Source organism: Dictyostelium purpureum, assembly GCF_000190715.1.
Source record: "Dictyostelium purpureum unplaced genomic scaffold DICPUscaffold_105, whole genome shotgun sequence".
NCBI lineage: Eukaryota > Evosea > Eumycetozoa > Dictyosteliales > Dictyosteliaceae > Dictyostelium > Dictyostelium purpureum.
In genome coordinates this window covers 62,937-80,149 of record NW_003519442.1, presented here as the reverse complement: position 1 = coordinate 80,149, position 17,213 = coordinate 62,937, and the positions used below count along the sequence as shown (strand labels likewise).

Below are 17,213 nucleotides of genomic sequence, written 5' to 3'. Positions count from 1 at the left end.
ATTAATTTTAAGTAGAACTAGTCATTAGTAAAATCACCAAATTACTAAAGAGAACAAAGAATTCTATAGACAAATCACAACAATATATTATATACTTTAAAAATATTCAGCTGCTATTCATTCTGCGCTCAAGTATTTGTTAGTGAAAATCAATTACCATTTTCCATTTTGGAATTATTTTTATTTATATGGTGATATAATTGAACATCTTATTGGTAAGAAAATATACATCACAGTGTGTATGTAATATATCTATTTGAAATGTTAATATAAATTAACATTTTCCTTAATATTATAAATTTTGATAGTGAGTGTGTGTATAATTTTATTTGTGAGCAGAGTGGGAAAGGTAGAGTGTGTTGAAATGTTATCAATACATTTTTGTGTTAAATGTGTGAAATTTTAACCACACAAATACAAATATTAAAAAATAAATAATTTATTTTTTTAAAAAATACAAGTTTAATTTAAATTGTATTTACCAATTTGGATTCGAATAATTAACTTTTCCCATTAATATATCAAAATTAATAATTTTAGCATTGTTCTATTTTCAATAATATATAAGTTCATAAAAAATTATGTTAAATTGGAATAGATCAAGATCCATGAGTGTTTTTTTTTTCAAATTAGGTAAAAAAATATAAATTGTAAATATATATGGCAATTTATAGCATCACCTTACTTGTTAATTCAAACAAACTAAAAATAAAAACTATCATAATTATTATTAAGTCACTTAATACTGATAGAGTCATAATTGGTTAATCATTATTTAAATTAATAATTATTATTTTTAAAAAAAGGAATATTGGAGTTTGTAATGTTTTTAATACCCTACTCTATGCATTTAAACATTAATATTTTTTAAATACCTGTCCCCCACTTCACACAATTTAGTATTTTCTTTCCCCCACCAAACACAAATGTATAATAGTGATTGTTAACAATTAATATAATATTACTATGGTGTAGTTTGAAACAAGTAAAAGATATATTCAGATTGGTGTTTTTATTTCTATTTTTTTTTTAATTAAATTATTAAATTATGAAATTTTAAATAATTATAATTATAATAAAAAGAAAATTAAAAAAAACATTTGTTTTATTAATAAATATTAATTAAAAATAGAAAAGATGGATAATCAGACTTCTCTATCTGATGAACAGGCCGTTTTTAAAATATTCCGTCTGTGTAATCTTTATTTGACCGAAAATAAATTGGGTCCTCCATTTTTTTACCGTGTTATGGAGGTTTAAATGTAAAATTAACCGATACCAATGAACAAGAAGTATTTTCCATACTACACCTTTTTTCGCATCAAATTAAAAAAATTACCATTAATTCAATCACTAATACTCCTGCTATTTTTAATTTTTATTCGCCCTTTATCATTAGACCGAATCTTACCTCTTTGAAATTAGCCCATATGGAGTATAACGTTTCCAATTAAACTAGGAATGATCCTAAGTACTTTAAAAGAACTTACACTGCCAATAGATTATAATCATCCACTTCATAAATTCTTTATTATAAACAAATGTCTTTATTACATACCAGTTTTTCTCCCATATGGATTGACCAAATTGTATATTACCAACTTTTTTAATAAACCAATTCTTCCAAACGTGCCTCCAAGAACTTTAAAAGAACTAAAAATTGGTGCTTCTTTCATGAATTGTATTTCCAAAGTATTCCAGACTCTGTTACTTTGCTTAATTTTGACTGCCCATATTATAATCATCAGTTTATTTGGGATCTAACAATTTAGGAGATGTGCTTATTCATATATTGGATTCGTTAAAAAGAATAAGCACTCAAACAACTAGAGATATCATCATCTTTTCAAAATCGTAATAATAATAATAATAATAATAATAATAATAATAATAATAATAATAATAATAATAATAATAATAACAATAATAATAATAATAATAATAAAAATAAAAACAAATGGAAATGGTAATGGAGGTAATAATCGTAATATAAATAACAATAGCAATAGCAAAGAAAACCCCAGTATAGTAATATAGAATCACCAACACCAAGTGCAAAAGAAATGATGTCAAAACATTATTAATAACTAAACTAGACAAAAATACAGGTGCTAATAATACATTAGCACAACAACAACAACAATGTATTGTTATGAAATTTTGAAAAAAAAAATAAATAAATATTATTAAAAAATATCAATAAATAAATATAAATAAACTTTAAAGAAAAAATAATAATTTTTCTATTTTTTTTTTTTAAAATTTATTTTTTAAAATTATAAAAATTTTTTTTTTTTTTTTTTTCATCATAAAATTAAATTTTTCTATTTATTATACCTTTGATTTTATTGTTATAAAAAAACTTTTTTTTAAAAAGAAATTTAAAAAAGAGAGAAATAACACATAATAAAATATTGATTGTGTGTTCAAATAAAAATGATTTTCTCTTTATTTTTTGTATTTATTTAAAAATTATTTTGAAAAAGAAATAAATAAAAATAAAAATTTTAATTTTATATATTTTTTATTATAATCTGATTTATTGTTGAAGTTAGATTTGTTTATTTTATTTTATTTTTTTTTTTTTTTTTTCAAATAATATTTTTGATAAAATTTAATTTTTTTCTTTTAAAAAAAAATATACATAAAAATTTATTGAGCATTAATAATAAGGTTTAAATTTCTTTAATAGTTGAAAGTTATACACATTTGGAATTGTTTATGTAACTACAACCTAGAAAGTGATTATTGCCTTATCTAATTTTGCTTAAACCCTGCGATACTGCTCTGTTTCCGGACTTGTGATAAAATATTATTTGAAAAAAAAAAAAATAAAAAAAAAAATAAAAAAAATAAAAAAAAAAAATAAATAAAAATAAACAAATCTAGCTTAAAAAAAAAAATATTCAGATTCGTAATAAAAAAAATATATTTTAATAATAAAAAAAAATAATCAGATATATAATAAAAATTAAAATATTTGTTTTTATTTTTATTTATTTCTTTTGATGCAAAAAAAATTATATGATTTTATATGGTGTCATAATTTCTTGATAAAATATCAACATGTCCACATTAAAAAAAAAATATGGTTAATGGCCTATTTTTTGAAGAAAAAAATTATTTATCACACCAATTTATAAAAAAAATACATTTTAAAATTGTTTGTAAAAATCTTATCATATAAAAAGTTCATCAGCGTCCCCTCCAAATACCTTAAAGAAAGTGTTAAAAAACAGTGAGATTTAAATCACCACCCTCCAAATGCTCAATTTTGAAATTATCATAATTTTTTAAAAAAAATACACATTAAAAATATTTTGTAAAAGGCAGTCTTAAAAAAACAGTGAGATTTAAATCACCACCCACTTTTTAAAAAAAAAAAAAAATTACAAAAAAACAAAGAGAGAAAATCACTTTTATTTTATCTATATAATTGTGTAAACAAATAATTAATATTTTTTTATGCAATATTTTTACTCTTTTTAATATAAATAAAGTTTTTCGTTTGGTAACAAAATAAAATTTATTTTAGAAAATAAAATTCGAAAAAAAAATTAATTTCTTTTTTTTTTATTTTTTTTTTTTATTTTTTTTTATTTATTTTTTTTGTTTACAACCAAGTCCACGTTTTATTTGTTTAAATTATATTTCCAATATTGTATTTGTTTTGAATTATATTTCAAAAAATAATCAGATTAAAATAAATAATGATAGTATAACAATAAAACAATAATAATAATAATAGCAGCGATAATAATAATAGTAACAGTAATAAACAATAGTAGGGGCTATTCTTTGTTATCTTTTGTTTTGGCTGTAATTATGGAACCGAGGCTTTAAAGATCCAAAATAACACCATCCGTATTGATCTAAGTGCAAACTAATATAAGATCAGAAGTGACATCCATCACAAACCACTTACAGACAAACTACCTTTAAAAATTCTTTTAAAAAGAGAAGCAGATTCTAGCCTATTAATAGCAAAAACAGTGTTCTCATGAATAAGCCTTTGTATAAAAATGAATAGCAACACAGTGTATAGCAAACATTCAAGAGATACTGTTAACGATTGATCAAATAAAAAGGTTAGTGAATGGTTAACATCATTAAATTTCCCATAGAAATCATTTCAACTCTCGAAGCTCGTGTAATAGATGGAAGAATATTGGTTTTTATTTCTGACAGTTTACCAAATGATGTTTAATTAATTTCCTTTGAAATGAATGCAAAATTTAAAACCTTTTTAGAAAAGTTATTAGCTTCAAAATAAAGTCAATATCAACCTTTAGGTTATAGTAACAACAATAATAAAATAAAAATAAAACATTTTTAATTGATAATTTTAAAATATATTCAAATTTGTTTTTATTTATTTGTTAATAATTATTTCTTTTATTTATTATTATTATTTGTTTTTATAATATTATTTATTTGTTTTTAGGGTTATTATTTATTTGTATAGAGTTTCTTTATTGCCTCTTTAAAATTGATTGAGTTTCAAGTGTTAAAAATAGAACCATTTAAAAATAGAACTATTTTTTTTATTTATTTTTTTGTAAAATATTAAAAGGGGATCAGGAAAAATTTATAATGTTGATTATGTCACGTTGTATATAATTTCATTTATAACAATCAAATTTGGATAGTGGGTGGGTTTCTAAAAAAAACAATAAAGAAAAAAAAAGAAGATATGTGTGTTTTCATTATGCAAATGTGTGGTAGGTGTGTTTTATTTTTTATAAAAACACACACTCACTATACCCATATTTGAAATAGTTTTTAGTTGTTTTTTAAAAGATAAAAATATATTTTTATATTTTTATTAATTTTAATTATTTAATATGTTCTATTTTTTTTTTCTTTTTATTTTTTGAAAGAGATAACACCTACACAAAAATTAAATACCCCTCCAACACAACAACATTCCCCATATTACTTTTTTTTTTAACCTCACAATCACATAGTTTTTAAATTGCCACCTCAAAATTATAATAATAATAACCACATATATAAATATTAAATAAAAAATAAAAATTAAGTTCAATATTAAATTTAATTTAATTTTAATTTTTTTCTTTTTTTCTTTTTTTTTAAAAAAAAATGATTTAAACCTGTTTTTCATTATTATTAATTCATTATTTCAAAAAAAACAAAAACATGGAATTTAAAAATATTGTATATAAAATTGTAGAAGAAAATGATTGGAATAATTTAAAAGTTAGAAAGCCAGGTAGACCAAAAATACATATAAATACAATTTGGTAATTAAAATAAATTAGATATTATATTTTTTAAAATTTTAAATCTAATTTTAAATATTTCTACTAAATTTTATAGTTTGAGATGTAAAGTTGCCTCAACTTGTGGATGGAGAAAGGGCCCCGAGTAAGTTTAAAATGATTTATATATTGTTTACAAAAATATTAATATTTTTTTTTTTTTTTTAATTCAGAGACTGTTATTTATGTAATAGATGCGGGAAACAGTACGAAAATTTAGAGGATCTTTTACATGAATACATCGATGATTTTAGATACATTGCAAATATAAGCCCATTTCGATTGGTAACATCGGTTTTCATGGAGGGTGGGAATCTTTCAATACACGAATATAGATATATTATAAACTCTTTTTCCAGTATTAACAAAGATCAAGAAAACATAATTAATTTTAGACGTACAGGGTTAATTTTAAAACCCGGTGGAAATAATTTTTCATTATACCACAGATAAAAATACATCTTTCATAAAATAATTATAAACCAAATAAATTTTTTTAAAAACTTAAAAATTTAGATAATAAAAATAAAAATAAAAATAAAAACCATTCAAAGAAAATTATTTTTAAAAAAGATGGAGTTATATTTTATTTCTTTTATAATTATTATTAGTTTTCACATGTTTGTAATTTTTTACTGCTTTGTGGATGCAGTTATTATAATTCAATCTTTGGTTTCTTTTGCTTTTATAATAGCTTGGGGGTAATTGTTTTCATTTACATACCGCAAAGAAGAGACAAGTGCAGAACAACTGTTTATTTAAAACTTCACAGCCACACTCTATAATGTAAATAAAAATAAATTTTTTTTTTTAAGTAAATAATATTGATATATTTATATTTCTTTATCTATAATACTAAATATTTTTTAAATGTTTACGAAATACACCAAAACACAACTAAATAATATAGTTTAAACAAAATTTGAATAAAAAAAAATAAAAATTTTGTAAATTTATATTTTACTTTAAATTAAAATAAAAAATATTGAATAAAAAAAAACTGAATTTTTCATAATTATTTAGCTATATCTGTATTTATTTATATAAATAGTTTGATTTTTTTAAAGAAAAAATGTTGATAAAGATGAATGTTTCTCGGATGATGTAGATGACTTTTCTTAATTCAATCGATTTAAATATTGAAACATTGAATGAAACGATTTTATTAATAATTTAGTCATGGAGTTCTAAAGAATGAAACATTGAATAAAGAATTTAAACTATTAATTTAATCGCCATCAATTTCAATATTGATCGATATCTATAATCATTGTCATCTCCATTTTTATCTTCATTGCCCTATAAACCTTCAGCACTAGCTACTCTCTGCAATAAATTATAAATTAAATAAATTAATATATTTTATTTATTATGTATTAATATAAATTTAATGGATTAATTACTCTATTTAATCTTTCATATCTTTCTTTTTCTTCTCTTTCTTTTTGAATTCTTTCAAAATTTTTTTCATATGCTTCTTTTATTTCTTTTTCTCTTTTAATCATTTGAATTCTTTCAATTTTTTCCCTTTCTCTGTAAATTCTTGATATTCTTTCTATTTCTCTTGCTCTTTTAATTTGGTCTAATTTTATTTTTTCTTCTCTCTCTTTCTACTCTTTCCATTTCAATTAATATTTGTTTATCTCTATTTAAAATCTCTTCATCTTGGAGTTTATGTTTTTTGAAATTGTTCTATCACAATTTATTTCATTATCTAATTCCAATGGTCTTTTCTTCATTGGACTATTGCCAGTTGATGTGGATGCAGCTGCAGAACTATTTCTTGATACTGGCTTTCAAAATTTCTTGGTTTTTGATAATGGTGATGGGGCTGATGGTGATGGTGATGGTGATGCTCGACTTGATTCGGATTTATTAAATGGATAAACAGATGGTGTAGTTGATGAAGAGGATTTTGATGAAATGTGGATGGAATAGATGGATTTGTTGGTGGATTTGGGGTATTGTTTAATTGAGAAGAATTTGAAAAAAATAAATGTGATTTTGGTTGATAGTGTGAAGAGGCACATGTGTGATTAGATTGGTGCGGTGGGGATTGATGATTTGGTGTTAAATTATGTGGGCTTTGGATCTTGCTTTATAATATGTGAGGCTTTAGTTGGGTCGATCATAACTTGCTCTTTGAATGAATTGATTAAATTTTGAAATAGATCAATATCATAGTTTGTGGTTTTTCCTTGAAGCACTGTTGCCATTCTCTCTAGACCCAAACCAGTATCGACACAAGGTATTGCTAATTTTTCTAATTCACCTTTTTCATTTCTATTGTACTGCATGTATACCAGATCTCAAATTTCTAAAAATCTTTCGCCATCAACTTCTTTTCCTTCTCCCAAAATATTTCAGAGCATGGTCCACATGGTCCAGGTCCATCGCCCAAGATCAAAAATTATCTTTTTTACCTAGATCCATAATTTTATCATTTGAAAGCCCAATTTGATCTCTCCAGATAGATGCAGATTCTTCGTCACCTTCCAATACGGAGATGGCTAATCTTTCTTTTGGTAAACCGAAATCTTTAGTTAAAAGGTTCCAAGCATGTTGAATTGAATCTCTTTTGAAATGGTTATATCCACCAAATGAAAAATTACTCAACATTTCAAAAAATGTATGATGTCTTGCTGTATACCCAATATTTTTCAAGTCATTATGTTTGCCACCTGCTCTAACACATTTTTGTGATGTTGTAACTAATTTATATTTTGATTCTTCTAAAGCTGTGAATTGATTCTTAAACTGTACCATACCCGCATTTGTAAATAATAGAGTACTGTCATTATGTGGAATTAAACTAGAACTTGGTAATCTTTTATGTTTATTTGTTTCGAAATAATTTAAAAATTTTCTCTAATTTCTTTAGTGGTTATATCATTTTTAAAATTATTATTGGTTGAATAATATTTATACTATTATAATATTTTATTATTTTTATTTAATGATTTTAAAATTATTTTTTAAAATCAATATTTTAATACTGATATATAGATAGATATAATATTATAATATTATATAATAATTATAAAAATTAAAAAAAAAAAAATTATTCAAAAAAATCAAAAAAAAAATCAAAACAAAAAAAAAAAAAATAAAACAAATTTTTTTTTTCAAATTTTTAATATGGAAAAAATTAACATAACCCAAAAAAAAAACCATAACAAATTTGTAACAATATTGCCTTAAAATAATTTCTTTAAAAAACTGATTACAAAATAAATATAATTGTTTTTATATTTATAAAAATAAAAAATTTTAACTTTTGTTTTTAATATTATTTATATTTTATTGTTTTGCTAATTTTTCTTCTTCAGGTAATTCATAACTTTCTAAATAAATATAAATCGAACCTAAAAATAGATATTTCAACATTTCTTGCTTGAGGTATTCTTGATCAAAACGGATTAAAGTATCTACATCATTACTATTATTATGAATACTGTTATTTTCTATTATATGCTACATTATTGTTTTTATTCTTTATATTCCATTTCTTACTATATTAATAATTTTCTTGACTTTCTTTCTCTGCTATACTTGGTTGATTACTAAAACAAGTTCTTTACCATCGGCAATATGAGATTTTATAATCAGACCACATTTCAGATCGAGAGCGGCAATAATGTTTGGGACAAAGCATTTTTGAAAGTTGAAAACCACTTTTGAAAAAAATAATAGAATCTGTTAAGTATACTTAATTTTGTAGAGGGGTATTGAAAAATGTAATTGTCGATTTTTGATCTTATTAATTGTTTTTAAATCTATTTCAATTCTTTCAATTATTTTTTAATTTGGTTAATTCTTCTATAAAACTCTTTTCGAACTTTAATTCTTGGGTGTGGGGAAAGTATTTTATAATCAATCTATGAATTGAAATTTTTCCATTCAATATAGATCCTCTCGGTAATGATTCTGGTGAATATTCAGTTTGGCTGTTGAATTCATTGATATGATTTTTAAATATATATTCTATAATGTCAAAATTATTGTTATTTATTGCTAATTTTATTACAATTATTGTTGGTTTGAAAAATATTCATATAAAACTTGATTGTGGTTCGCTTGTGGATAATTTAAGCGGCTCCATCTTCTGGTATAGGATTAGTTGTTGGTTTGAAAAATAATCATATAAAACTTGATTGTGGTTCGCTTGTGGATAATTTAAACGGCTCCATCTTTTGGTATAGGATTATTTGTTGGTTTGAAAAATAATCATATAAAACTTGATTGTGGATAATTTAAACGGCTCCATCTTCTGGTATAGGATTATTTGTTGGTTTGAAAAATAATCATATAAAACTTGATTGTGGTTCGCTTGTGGATAATTTAAACGGCTCCATCTTCTGGTATAGGATTAGTTGTTGGTTTGAAAAATAATCATATAAAACTTGATTGTGGTTTACTTGGGATTTTGATATTGTTGATTGGGGACCTGATTATCCAACTCCATTTCACTTGAATGAATGTCACCCCTAATATAAGTTTTCCCATGATTAACACTTGTATCCTCTCTTAAATAATTATTAATTGACAAATTGTATAACAATATTTTATCTTTTATTATTGTTGCTATTTGTTTAATTGCATAATAATATTTATCTTTTATAATTGTTGTTATTTGTTATATCTCGAGTAAATTACCAAGTACAGTAGTAGTTTTTCTGAAGATGTTTTATTTAGTTCTAATAAATGGTAAATTTAATTAAAATAAGTTAGATAAAAATATCAAAATTTTTTTAAATAATTTAAAGTATGCCTACCATTTTTTATGTACATGCCCAAACCATCACCTTCATTAAGATTATCTTCACTTTCATGAATTCTTTTTTGTTAAGCATTTCTAATTTTTGTATATAGAAAGATTCTTTATTTTTAATGTATTGTTCAAAGCTAAGTAATTCTAATTTTTAATTCAGGAAGAAGAATATTTGGTTGGAGCGGTTGATTGAATTTGAAGAGAACGATATTTTGACATGTTAGAGGTTAGTCACTAGCTTGGCAAAGAAAAGATGTTGTATGCTGAATGCTAATGGTAATTATTAATTAGTATTTATTTATTTTGGAAATAAATTAATTAATTACCTTCAATCGTGAGATTTTCTTTTTTTAGTGTGGATCTAATTATTGAGTTATATTATTCTGGTGCTATATGGCTAGAATCTGCTTCCCTCGTTGAAGATCTTCAAAATAATTAATGAAAATTGATATGCATGTATATTTGTTTATTGTGGAAGCCGGTCAAGTTTGCCCAGGAATTTTGATTAACAAAAATTAATGCGAGAATTTGCTGTATCAAAATTAAAAAAAAATATTGTGCAAACTTGACCAATTTCTGAAATATAAAAAAATTTGTTTTTAAATTTTTAAATTTAAAAAAAAAAAAATTTATGTGAATTTATTTATTTTTTTTTTTAAAAATTTAGAAAAAAAAAAAATTTTATTTATATTTTTTTTTTTATGTGCGTCATTTTTTTTTATATAAAAAAAAAAAAAAAATAAAAATTTTAATTTTTTTTTGTCGAGACAAAATCAACACCCCCTTGAATTTTAAGGGTTAAAAATAAAATCATTCAAATCAAAAAGAAATTAATTTTTTGATAATCCAGAAAAGATATTTTTAAAAAAACCAAAAAAAAAAACCATATATGTCAGCTTCGCATTATATAAAAAATAAATTTTCAAATAAAATAATTTTTTTTTTTAAAAAAAAATAAAATAATAATAATTTTAATTTTTCTTTCGCAAATTTGTTGCATAAAAAAAAAATTTTGTTGTTTCAAAATTAATATGGAAAAAGACTTAAAAAATTAATCAAATATTTAATAAAAAAATTAAAATATTTGTTTTTATTTTTATTTATTTCTTTTTCAAAACAGTTATTTCTTTTGATGCAAAAAAAATAATATAATTTTATATGGTGTCATAATTTCTTAATAAATTTTTGCCACTAAAATTTTTTAATTAGAAAAGTAAAATATTAACATGTCCAAATTAAAATAAAAAATATGGTTAGCGTTCTATTTTTTGAAAAAAATTATTTATCACATTAATATTTTTTTAATTATGTGAGTAAAATAAAAATGATTTTGTCTCTTTGTTTTTTTGTAATTTTTTTTTTCAAAAAGTGGGTGGTGATTTAAATCTCACTGTTTTTTTAAGACTGCCTTTCACAAAATATTTTTAAAGTGTATTTTTTTCAAAAAGTGGGTGGTGATTTAAATCTCACTGTTTTTTTAAAACTGCCTTTCACAAAATATTTTTAAAGTGTATTTTTTTTAAAAAATTATGATTATTTAAAAATTGAGCATTTGGAGGGTGGTGATTTAAATCTCACTGTTTTTTAACACTTTCTTTAAGATATTTGGAGGGGACGCTAATGAACTTTTTATATGATAAGATTTTTACAAACAATTTTAAAATGTTTTTTTTTTTTATAAATTGGTGTGATAAATAATTTTTTCTTCAAAAAATAGGCCATTAACCATATTTTTTTTTTTAATTTGAACATGTTGATATTTTCGCAATTAAAATTTGGGGGCAAAAATTTATTAAAAAATTATGACACCATATAAAATTATATTATTTTTTTTGTATCAAAAGAAATAACTGTTTTGAAAAAGAAAAAAATAAAACAAAAACAAATATTTTAATTTTTTTATTAAATATTTTAAATAGCGAGATTTAAATCACCACCCACTTTTTAAAAAAAAAAAATTACAAAAAAACAAAAAGAGAATCACTTTTATTTTACTCATATAATTGTGTATTCAAATAATTAATATTTTATTTTGTTATTCAATATTTTTACTTTTTCTAAAATAAATAAATAAAGTTTTTTCTATAACAAAATAAAATTTATTTTAGAAATATATATTTGGTTTCCTGTTTTGACAAAAAAAAATTAAGAAATAAAATTTTTTTTTTTTTTTTTTTTTTTTCAATTTTTTTCAATTTTTATTTTTTATTTTTTATTTTTTATTAAATTTCCTTTATGTGTATATATTTAAAATTATATTTTTAAATAATAATCATAATTTCATTAATCAAATGCATAGTTTCATATTTTATTTCGTCTGATTTCATTTCTCCTCTGTTTAAAACTTTGGATATTTTTAAAATATCATTAAACAATCAGGATGTCTTCCTTAATTCCAAATAACATTTGTGATAACTATATGAATACTATTGAAAATAGTAACAATAACAGTGGTAGTAATAGTAATAGTAACATTCCACCCAGATATAATAAACTTTCAACACCAGAAACAACTTTTTGGTCAAATATTCAGTTTAGAATTTAAAAAGATAGATAAGTCGGCTTATGATAAATTAAAACCAGATCAACATGTATCGTGTAATAATAAAGATATTACAAGCCCACAATCAATTTATTCAAAAAGATTTTATTTAGATTTAATTTCAGTGAGAAACTATTTACATGTAGACCATGGTGTTAGAAAAACCAAGAATCATTTTTATTTAATTGTAAATATTAAGTACTATTTTAATATTATAATAAAACTATATAGATACTAATTATGAAATTTAAATTACTATTATCATTTAGAAAAAGAATGTAAATCAACAACAATTAGATGAATTAAATGGTGAATTGATAGCGTTACTTAAAGCTTCAAAAAAGAGAAAAAACTACATAGTTAAAGAGAGTAGAATGGTGAAACAATTAAAGATTGATAATCAACAATTAATTAATGAAAATCAACAATTAATTAAAAAGATGGAACAAGAAAGATCTCATTATCAAAATACAATTATTCAATTTAAGAATAAAGAAGAAGAATTAAAAAATCAATTACAACAATTACAGATTCACTCAAATAATCAAAATCAAGAAATAGACCGAGTGACTCGTGAACTCGATCAATGTAGAGCAACAATTGGTAGTTTTGAAGCTCGTATTGATGAAATGAATTTTTAATTGAAGAGAAAGAGATGTACTCCAAACTTAATGAAAATTTAGAAAACGACAAGCTAAATATATTAGAAGATTATGGTTATGTTCGTGGCGTTGAATATGAAGAAGAAGAAGAATTTTATTCATTAGACGATGAAAATACTAGTGGTCAGACAAAATTCAATTTTGAAACTGGGATGAATGCAATCGATAAGCTAAAACATATCTCTCAAATTTATTATTTTAGAAGAGTACTCACAATTCGTCAAAGCTCTTGTTATCGTTCAGAACCACGTGCCGGTGATACTTTCTTTAATACATATGTACCCATGCAGGTTGTCAACAAGTATTCGTCCAACAGAAAGCTTTTATCAAGCACATTGGTTTAGATCACACCTTGATTGTTCCAACTGAAGAACAAAAAGTAGAATTGGTTAAAGCTCAAGGTTTTGAATTTGCAAATGATTTTCTTAAATTAAATGTTGAATCAAAAGTGAAAGGTTCCCAGCAATATTATTTTTAGATACTGAAACCACAGGCCTCTCCGTAGCAACTGATGAAATCACTGAAATCTCAATTATCGATTTATATGATGGTAGCCACTTTTATAAACTCATCAATCCAACAACAACCGTTTCAAGTGCTTCTGCATCAATCCATGGTCATACAAATAAAAGTTTAGCAGGTAATGAGTATTGGTGTGATATTGAACCATCGCTTATTGAATATCTTTCAAAATATCAAAAATCAGGTGCTTACATCATTGCTCATAATGAAAAGTTTGATAGAGGAATTTTAGCAAGTCAAATTGGTAAAAATGCTGCTTCTGTTCCATCCATGTTTCCTTCAATAGTGTTTGTTGATTCAATTCCAATTTTTAAAAGATTTGTCAAAAAATTAGAAGGTGGTTATTCCATGAGTTCACTTATAGACCATTATCAAATTCCAAAATCAGATAAAAGCCATTCCAGTTGTCAAGATGTTTTAGATCTTGTTTTATTATTAAAAGAGCACAAAAACAAAGAGGGCAAGAACATTGAAGCTGATTTAGCTAAATTTTTAAATGATACAATTAAAGAGATTAAAAACAAACATAATTTAAAGTTAAAAGCTGGTGATGATACTCAAAATGGTGATACAGATAAAGGTACAAGTGCATTGGAATCAGTCATTAATGGTTTTAGTGCAATTAGTCTCAAGAAAATATTTGGTGAGGATATCAAAAAGAATTTAGAGAAGGATGTTGAAGGTAACTATTATTTTTACAGGCATACAACACACATCACTTTTACACATCAGTCAATATTATGTAATCATATTCAATCTTATAATTTTTATTAATTTTTTTTTTTAATTTTTTTTTCCAATTTTTTTTTCCAATTTTTTTATTAATTTTTTATTAATTTTTTTATTAATTTTTTTTTAAAATTTTTTTTTTTATTTATGTTCATTAATTGCCTTTTGTTAACAACATCAAATACAAAAGCCAAAAAAACCAATATGAAAAGAAGTTTATAACAACACCAAGAGTAATATGGTTGTATAATAATTGTCACAATTACGTTGATTCCTCAAAGATGGTTATAAATCCACAAAGAAATGATCAAAGAGCAAGAACTTATCAAAGAGTAGTTTTCAATGATTGTTTTTATATATTATTATATAATTGTTGGGTTGTTGTTAATTTATTTTTAACACCAAATGCCAAACCATTATTATTTGTGATAGTCAACTTTTTTCTTCTTCCCCTATCAAAAGAGTTTCAAGAAATGCAATGGCTTGTCCAAAATTAATTTCCAATAGAAAAGGTAGAAATAAATGTTTATTGTGTCGTTTCAACCCACAACTTGCAGGAGGTTTCTATTCTATTAAAAATAGTTCAATTGAAACCAAATGTCATTGCCATGGCTTCCATCTTCATACTTTTTGCAATATTATTTATCACAATCCTCTAAATCTTGTGGAACTCGATAGATCTAATCAAATTATTCAAACCTTTCTATTCAGAAGACTTTATTGAAATAATGAAAAATAATATTCAAAAAATAAAAACAAATAACATAGATATCTCAATAAATCAAAGCCAATCAATAATAGAAACCATTTTATTCAATAATGATATAACCAATAATAGCATCAAGCTTTTAATGGAAACTGTATCAAAAAAAATAATTTAAATAACGATCAATGCAATAACCATCAAAATAACATTGCAACATTAAATTACAATAGCTATAAAAATAATAACTTTGAAGTCATATAAACATAATCTATTACAACAAATAAGTTTAAAATACCAATTGAAATGGATTGAAATGCTTATGAAATTTGAAATACAAGAAATTTATCTTTTAGAAATCGTGAAATCATTTTGGATAAATACAACCATGATCAAGTTTTACTGATCAAAAAATTTATGCAAAAAATCACTATATAACAACAACTATATAAAAATATTTATATATTTTTATGAGCAACTGGATTGGGAACAAGATAACATATGTGGATACCATTATTATGAAAAAGTTCTTTTAATTAAATTATTTTTTTTTTTAATTAAAAAATAATTTAATTAAATTATATATATATAATTTATTTCTTTTACAGATATAATTGTTTCGCATTTGATAACAAGTGAAAAGACCATCTTCGCGTGGGTACCCTTTTCATTTGACTAGATCGGAGGCTCGCCTACTAGCTAGGATAAGGATCTTTCGGCATCATTCATTATATTTCTAGCACTTTCTGATGCGTTTCAATTATGTCAAAAAGAAAACAAATTGATTTGGACATTGAGGACTTTTTAAAAGACCATCATTACATATTTAACCAATCTACGTATTATTTATCGTATTTCAACTGCATCAGTATTGGTAGATATGAAGCAATCATTGGAACAATTTGGTAAATCTATTGAATACTTTTGTAATCTTTATAGCATTCCACAACCAACCAAGCTTCATCTCAAAACCAACAAAGAAACCATTACATACTTGGTCGACCTCTCCAATGAGATTGGATGCCCATTGACCAGCATTGCACACCTCAGCACCAATCCAGTTGAATTGTTTTTTAGTTTAGTTCGTTCCAAAGTTCATTACCCTTCTTACTATGAATTTTGCATTTATGAAAAATCGGCATACAAAGAGTTGATTAAATCAAAGATTGTCCAGAACAACCGTTATGAAGCTTCAATAAAAAAAGTAAATAAATGTTATGGTAGTCTTCAAACAAAGCTTGATGGAAATGTAATACCTGAAAGTGTTAAATTAGTATCCAAATACAGAGAAGAAGAGGTTAGAGTTTTCGAAAGAATTATTAAAATCATTGAACCAGATGAATATGAAGAATCTGAAGATTCATCATTTCCCTTTACTGATTCAATGAGTGCAGATGAAAGAAGAAGAGTAATAACCTTAACATTTTATTTAAAAAGAATACTTTCCATTAGAGAGCTTTCATGCTTTGGTGAACAAACCAGATTCAAAGCCAGTGGCAGAGCTGCACTTCAGGTGTGTATTTTTGATGGTTGCCAGGCAATGTTTGCAAACAGCGCATCTTATGAATCTCACGTAACCCAACCACATCAAATTCTATCAAAAGAAGATGTTCAAAAGTATAAACAAGTTTTGGAAGATCAAGAAAAATTCAAAAAACAATTTAATGATGTATTTGGAAAATTTGAAACACAACCTGATCAATCGAAATGCAATATTTTCATTTTAGATTCTGAAACAACTGATCTTACCTCCAATGCAGAAATTATTGAACTTTCGTGTGCTTGTTTAAATGGGGAAGCATTTTACCGTAAATCAAATCCAACCATCCCCATTACTCCAGAGTCTACCAAAATCAACAATCTCACAAGCAAAGATTTAGCAGGTCACCAATATTGGGAAAAGGTTGAAGAGAATTTTTTAATTTTATTGTCCAACAATCGTCAGATGATGATGCTCCAATTTATATAATCGCTCACAATGAAAAGTATGACAGAGGTAGAA

The 17,213-nt window shown here is 23.5% G+C and overlaps 5 protein-coding genes across 5 annotated transcripts; 4 read left to right on the top strand and 1 right to left on the bottom strand.

Annotated features, from left to right (window-relative positions):
- Window positions 1–5,160: 5,160 nt before the first annotated feature.
- On the top strand, window positions 5,161–5,735 carry DICPUDRAFT_78486 (uncharacterized protein; the record flags this gene model as incomplete). Its single annotated transcript, XM_003287594.1, has 3 exons — window positions 5,161–5,264; window positions 5,341–5,388; window positions 5,456–5,735. The coding sequence occupies 3 exons, from the start codon at window positions 5,161–5,163 to the stop codon at window positions 5,733–5,735; spliced, it is 432 nt and encodes a 143-aa protein (XP_003287642.1).
- Window positions 5,736–6,956: 1,221 nt separating this feature from the next.
- Window positions 6,957–7,169, top strand: DICPUDRAFT_151769 (uncharacterized protein; the record flags this gene model as incomplete). The annotated part of the gene is made up of 1 exon (XM_003287593.1): window positions 6,957–7,169. The coding sequence occupies one exon, from the start codon at window positions 6,957–6,959 to the stop codon at window positions 7,167–7,169; it is 213 nt and encodes a 70-aa protein (XP_003287641.1).
- A 188-nt stretch (window positions 7,170–7,357) lies between these two features.
- DICPUDRAFT_151768 (uncharacterized protein) lies at window positions 7,358–10,060 on the bottom strand (the record flags this gene model as incomplete). Its single annotated transcript, XM_003287581.1, has 3 exons — window positions 7,358–7,536; window positions 7,706–8,150; window positions 10,058–10,060. 3 exons carry the CDS (start codon window positions 10,058–10,060, stop codon window positions 7,358–7,360), a joined length of 627 nt encoding a protein of 208 aa, XP_003287629.1.
- Window positions 10,061–12,433: 2,373 nt separating this feature from the next.
- Window positions 12,434–14,553, top strand: DICPUDRAFT_151766 (uncharacterized protein; the record flags this gene model as incomplete). The annotated part of the gene is made up of 5 exons (XM_003287592.1): window positions 12,434–12,585; window positions 12,698–12,782; window positions 12,865–13,213; window positions 13,243–13,512; window positions 13,736–14,553. The coding sequence occupies 5 exons, from the start codon at window positions 12,434–12,436 to the stop codon at window positions 14,551–14,553; spliced, it is 1,674 nt and encodes a 557-aa protein (XP_003287640.1).
- Window positions 14,554–16,091: 1,538 nt separating this feature from the next.
- Window positions 16,092–17,180, top strand: DICPUDRAFT_78483 (uncharacterized protein; the record flags this gene model as incomplete). Its single annotated transcript, XM_003287591.1, has 1 exon — window positions 16,092–17,180. One exon carries the CDS (start codon window positions 16,092–16,094, stop codon window positions 17,178–17,180), a length of 1,089 nt encoding a protein of 362 aa, XP_003287639.1.
- Between the last annotated feature and the right edge of the window lie 33 nt (window positions 17,181–17,213).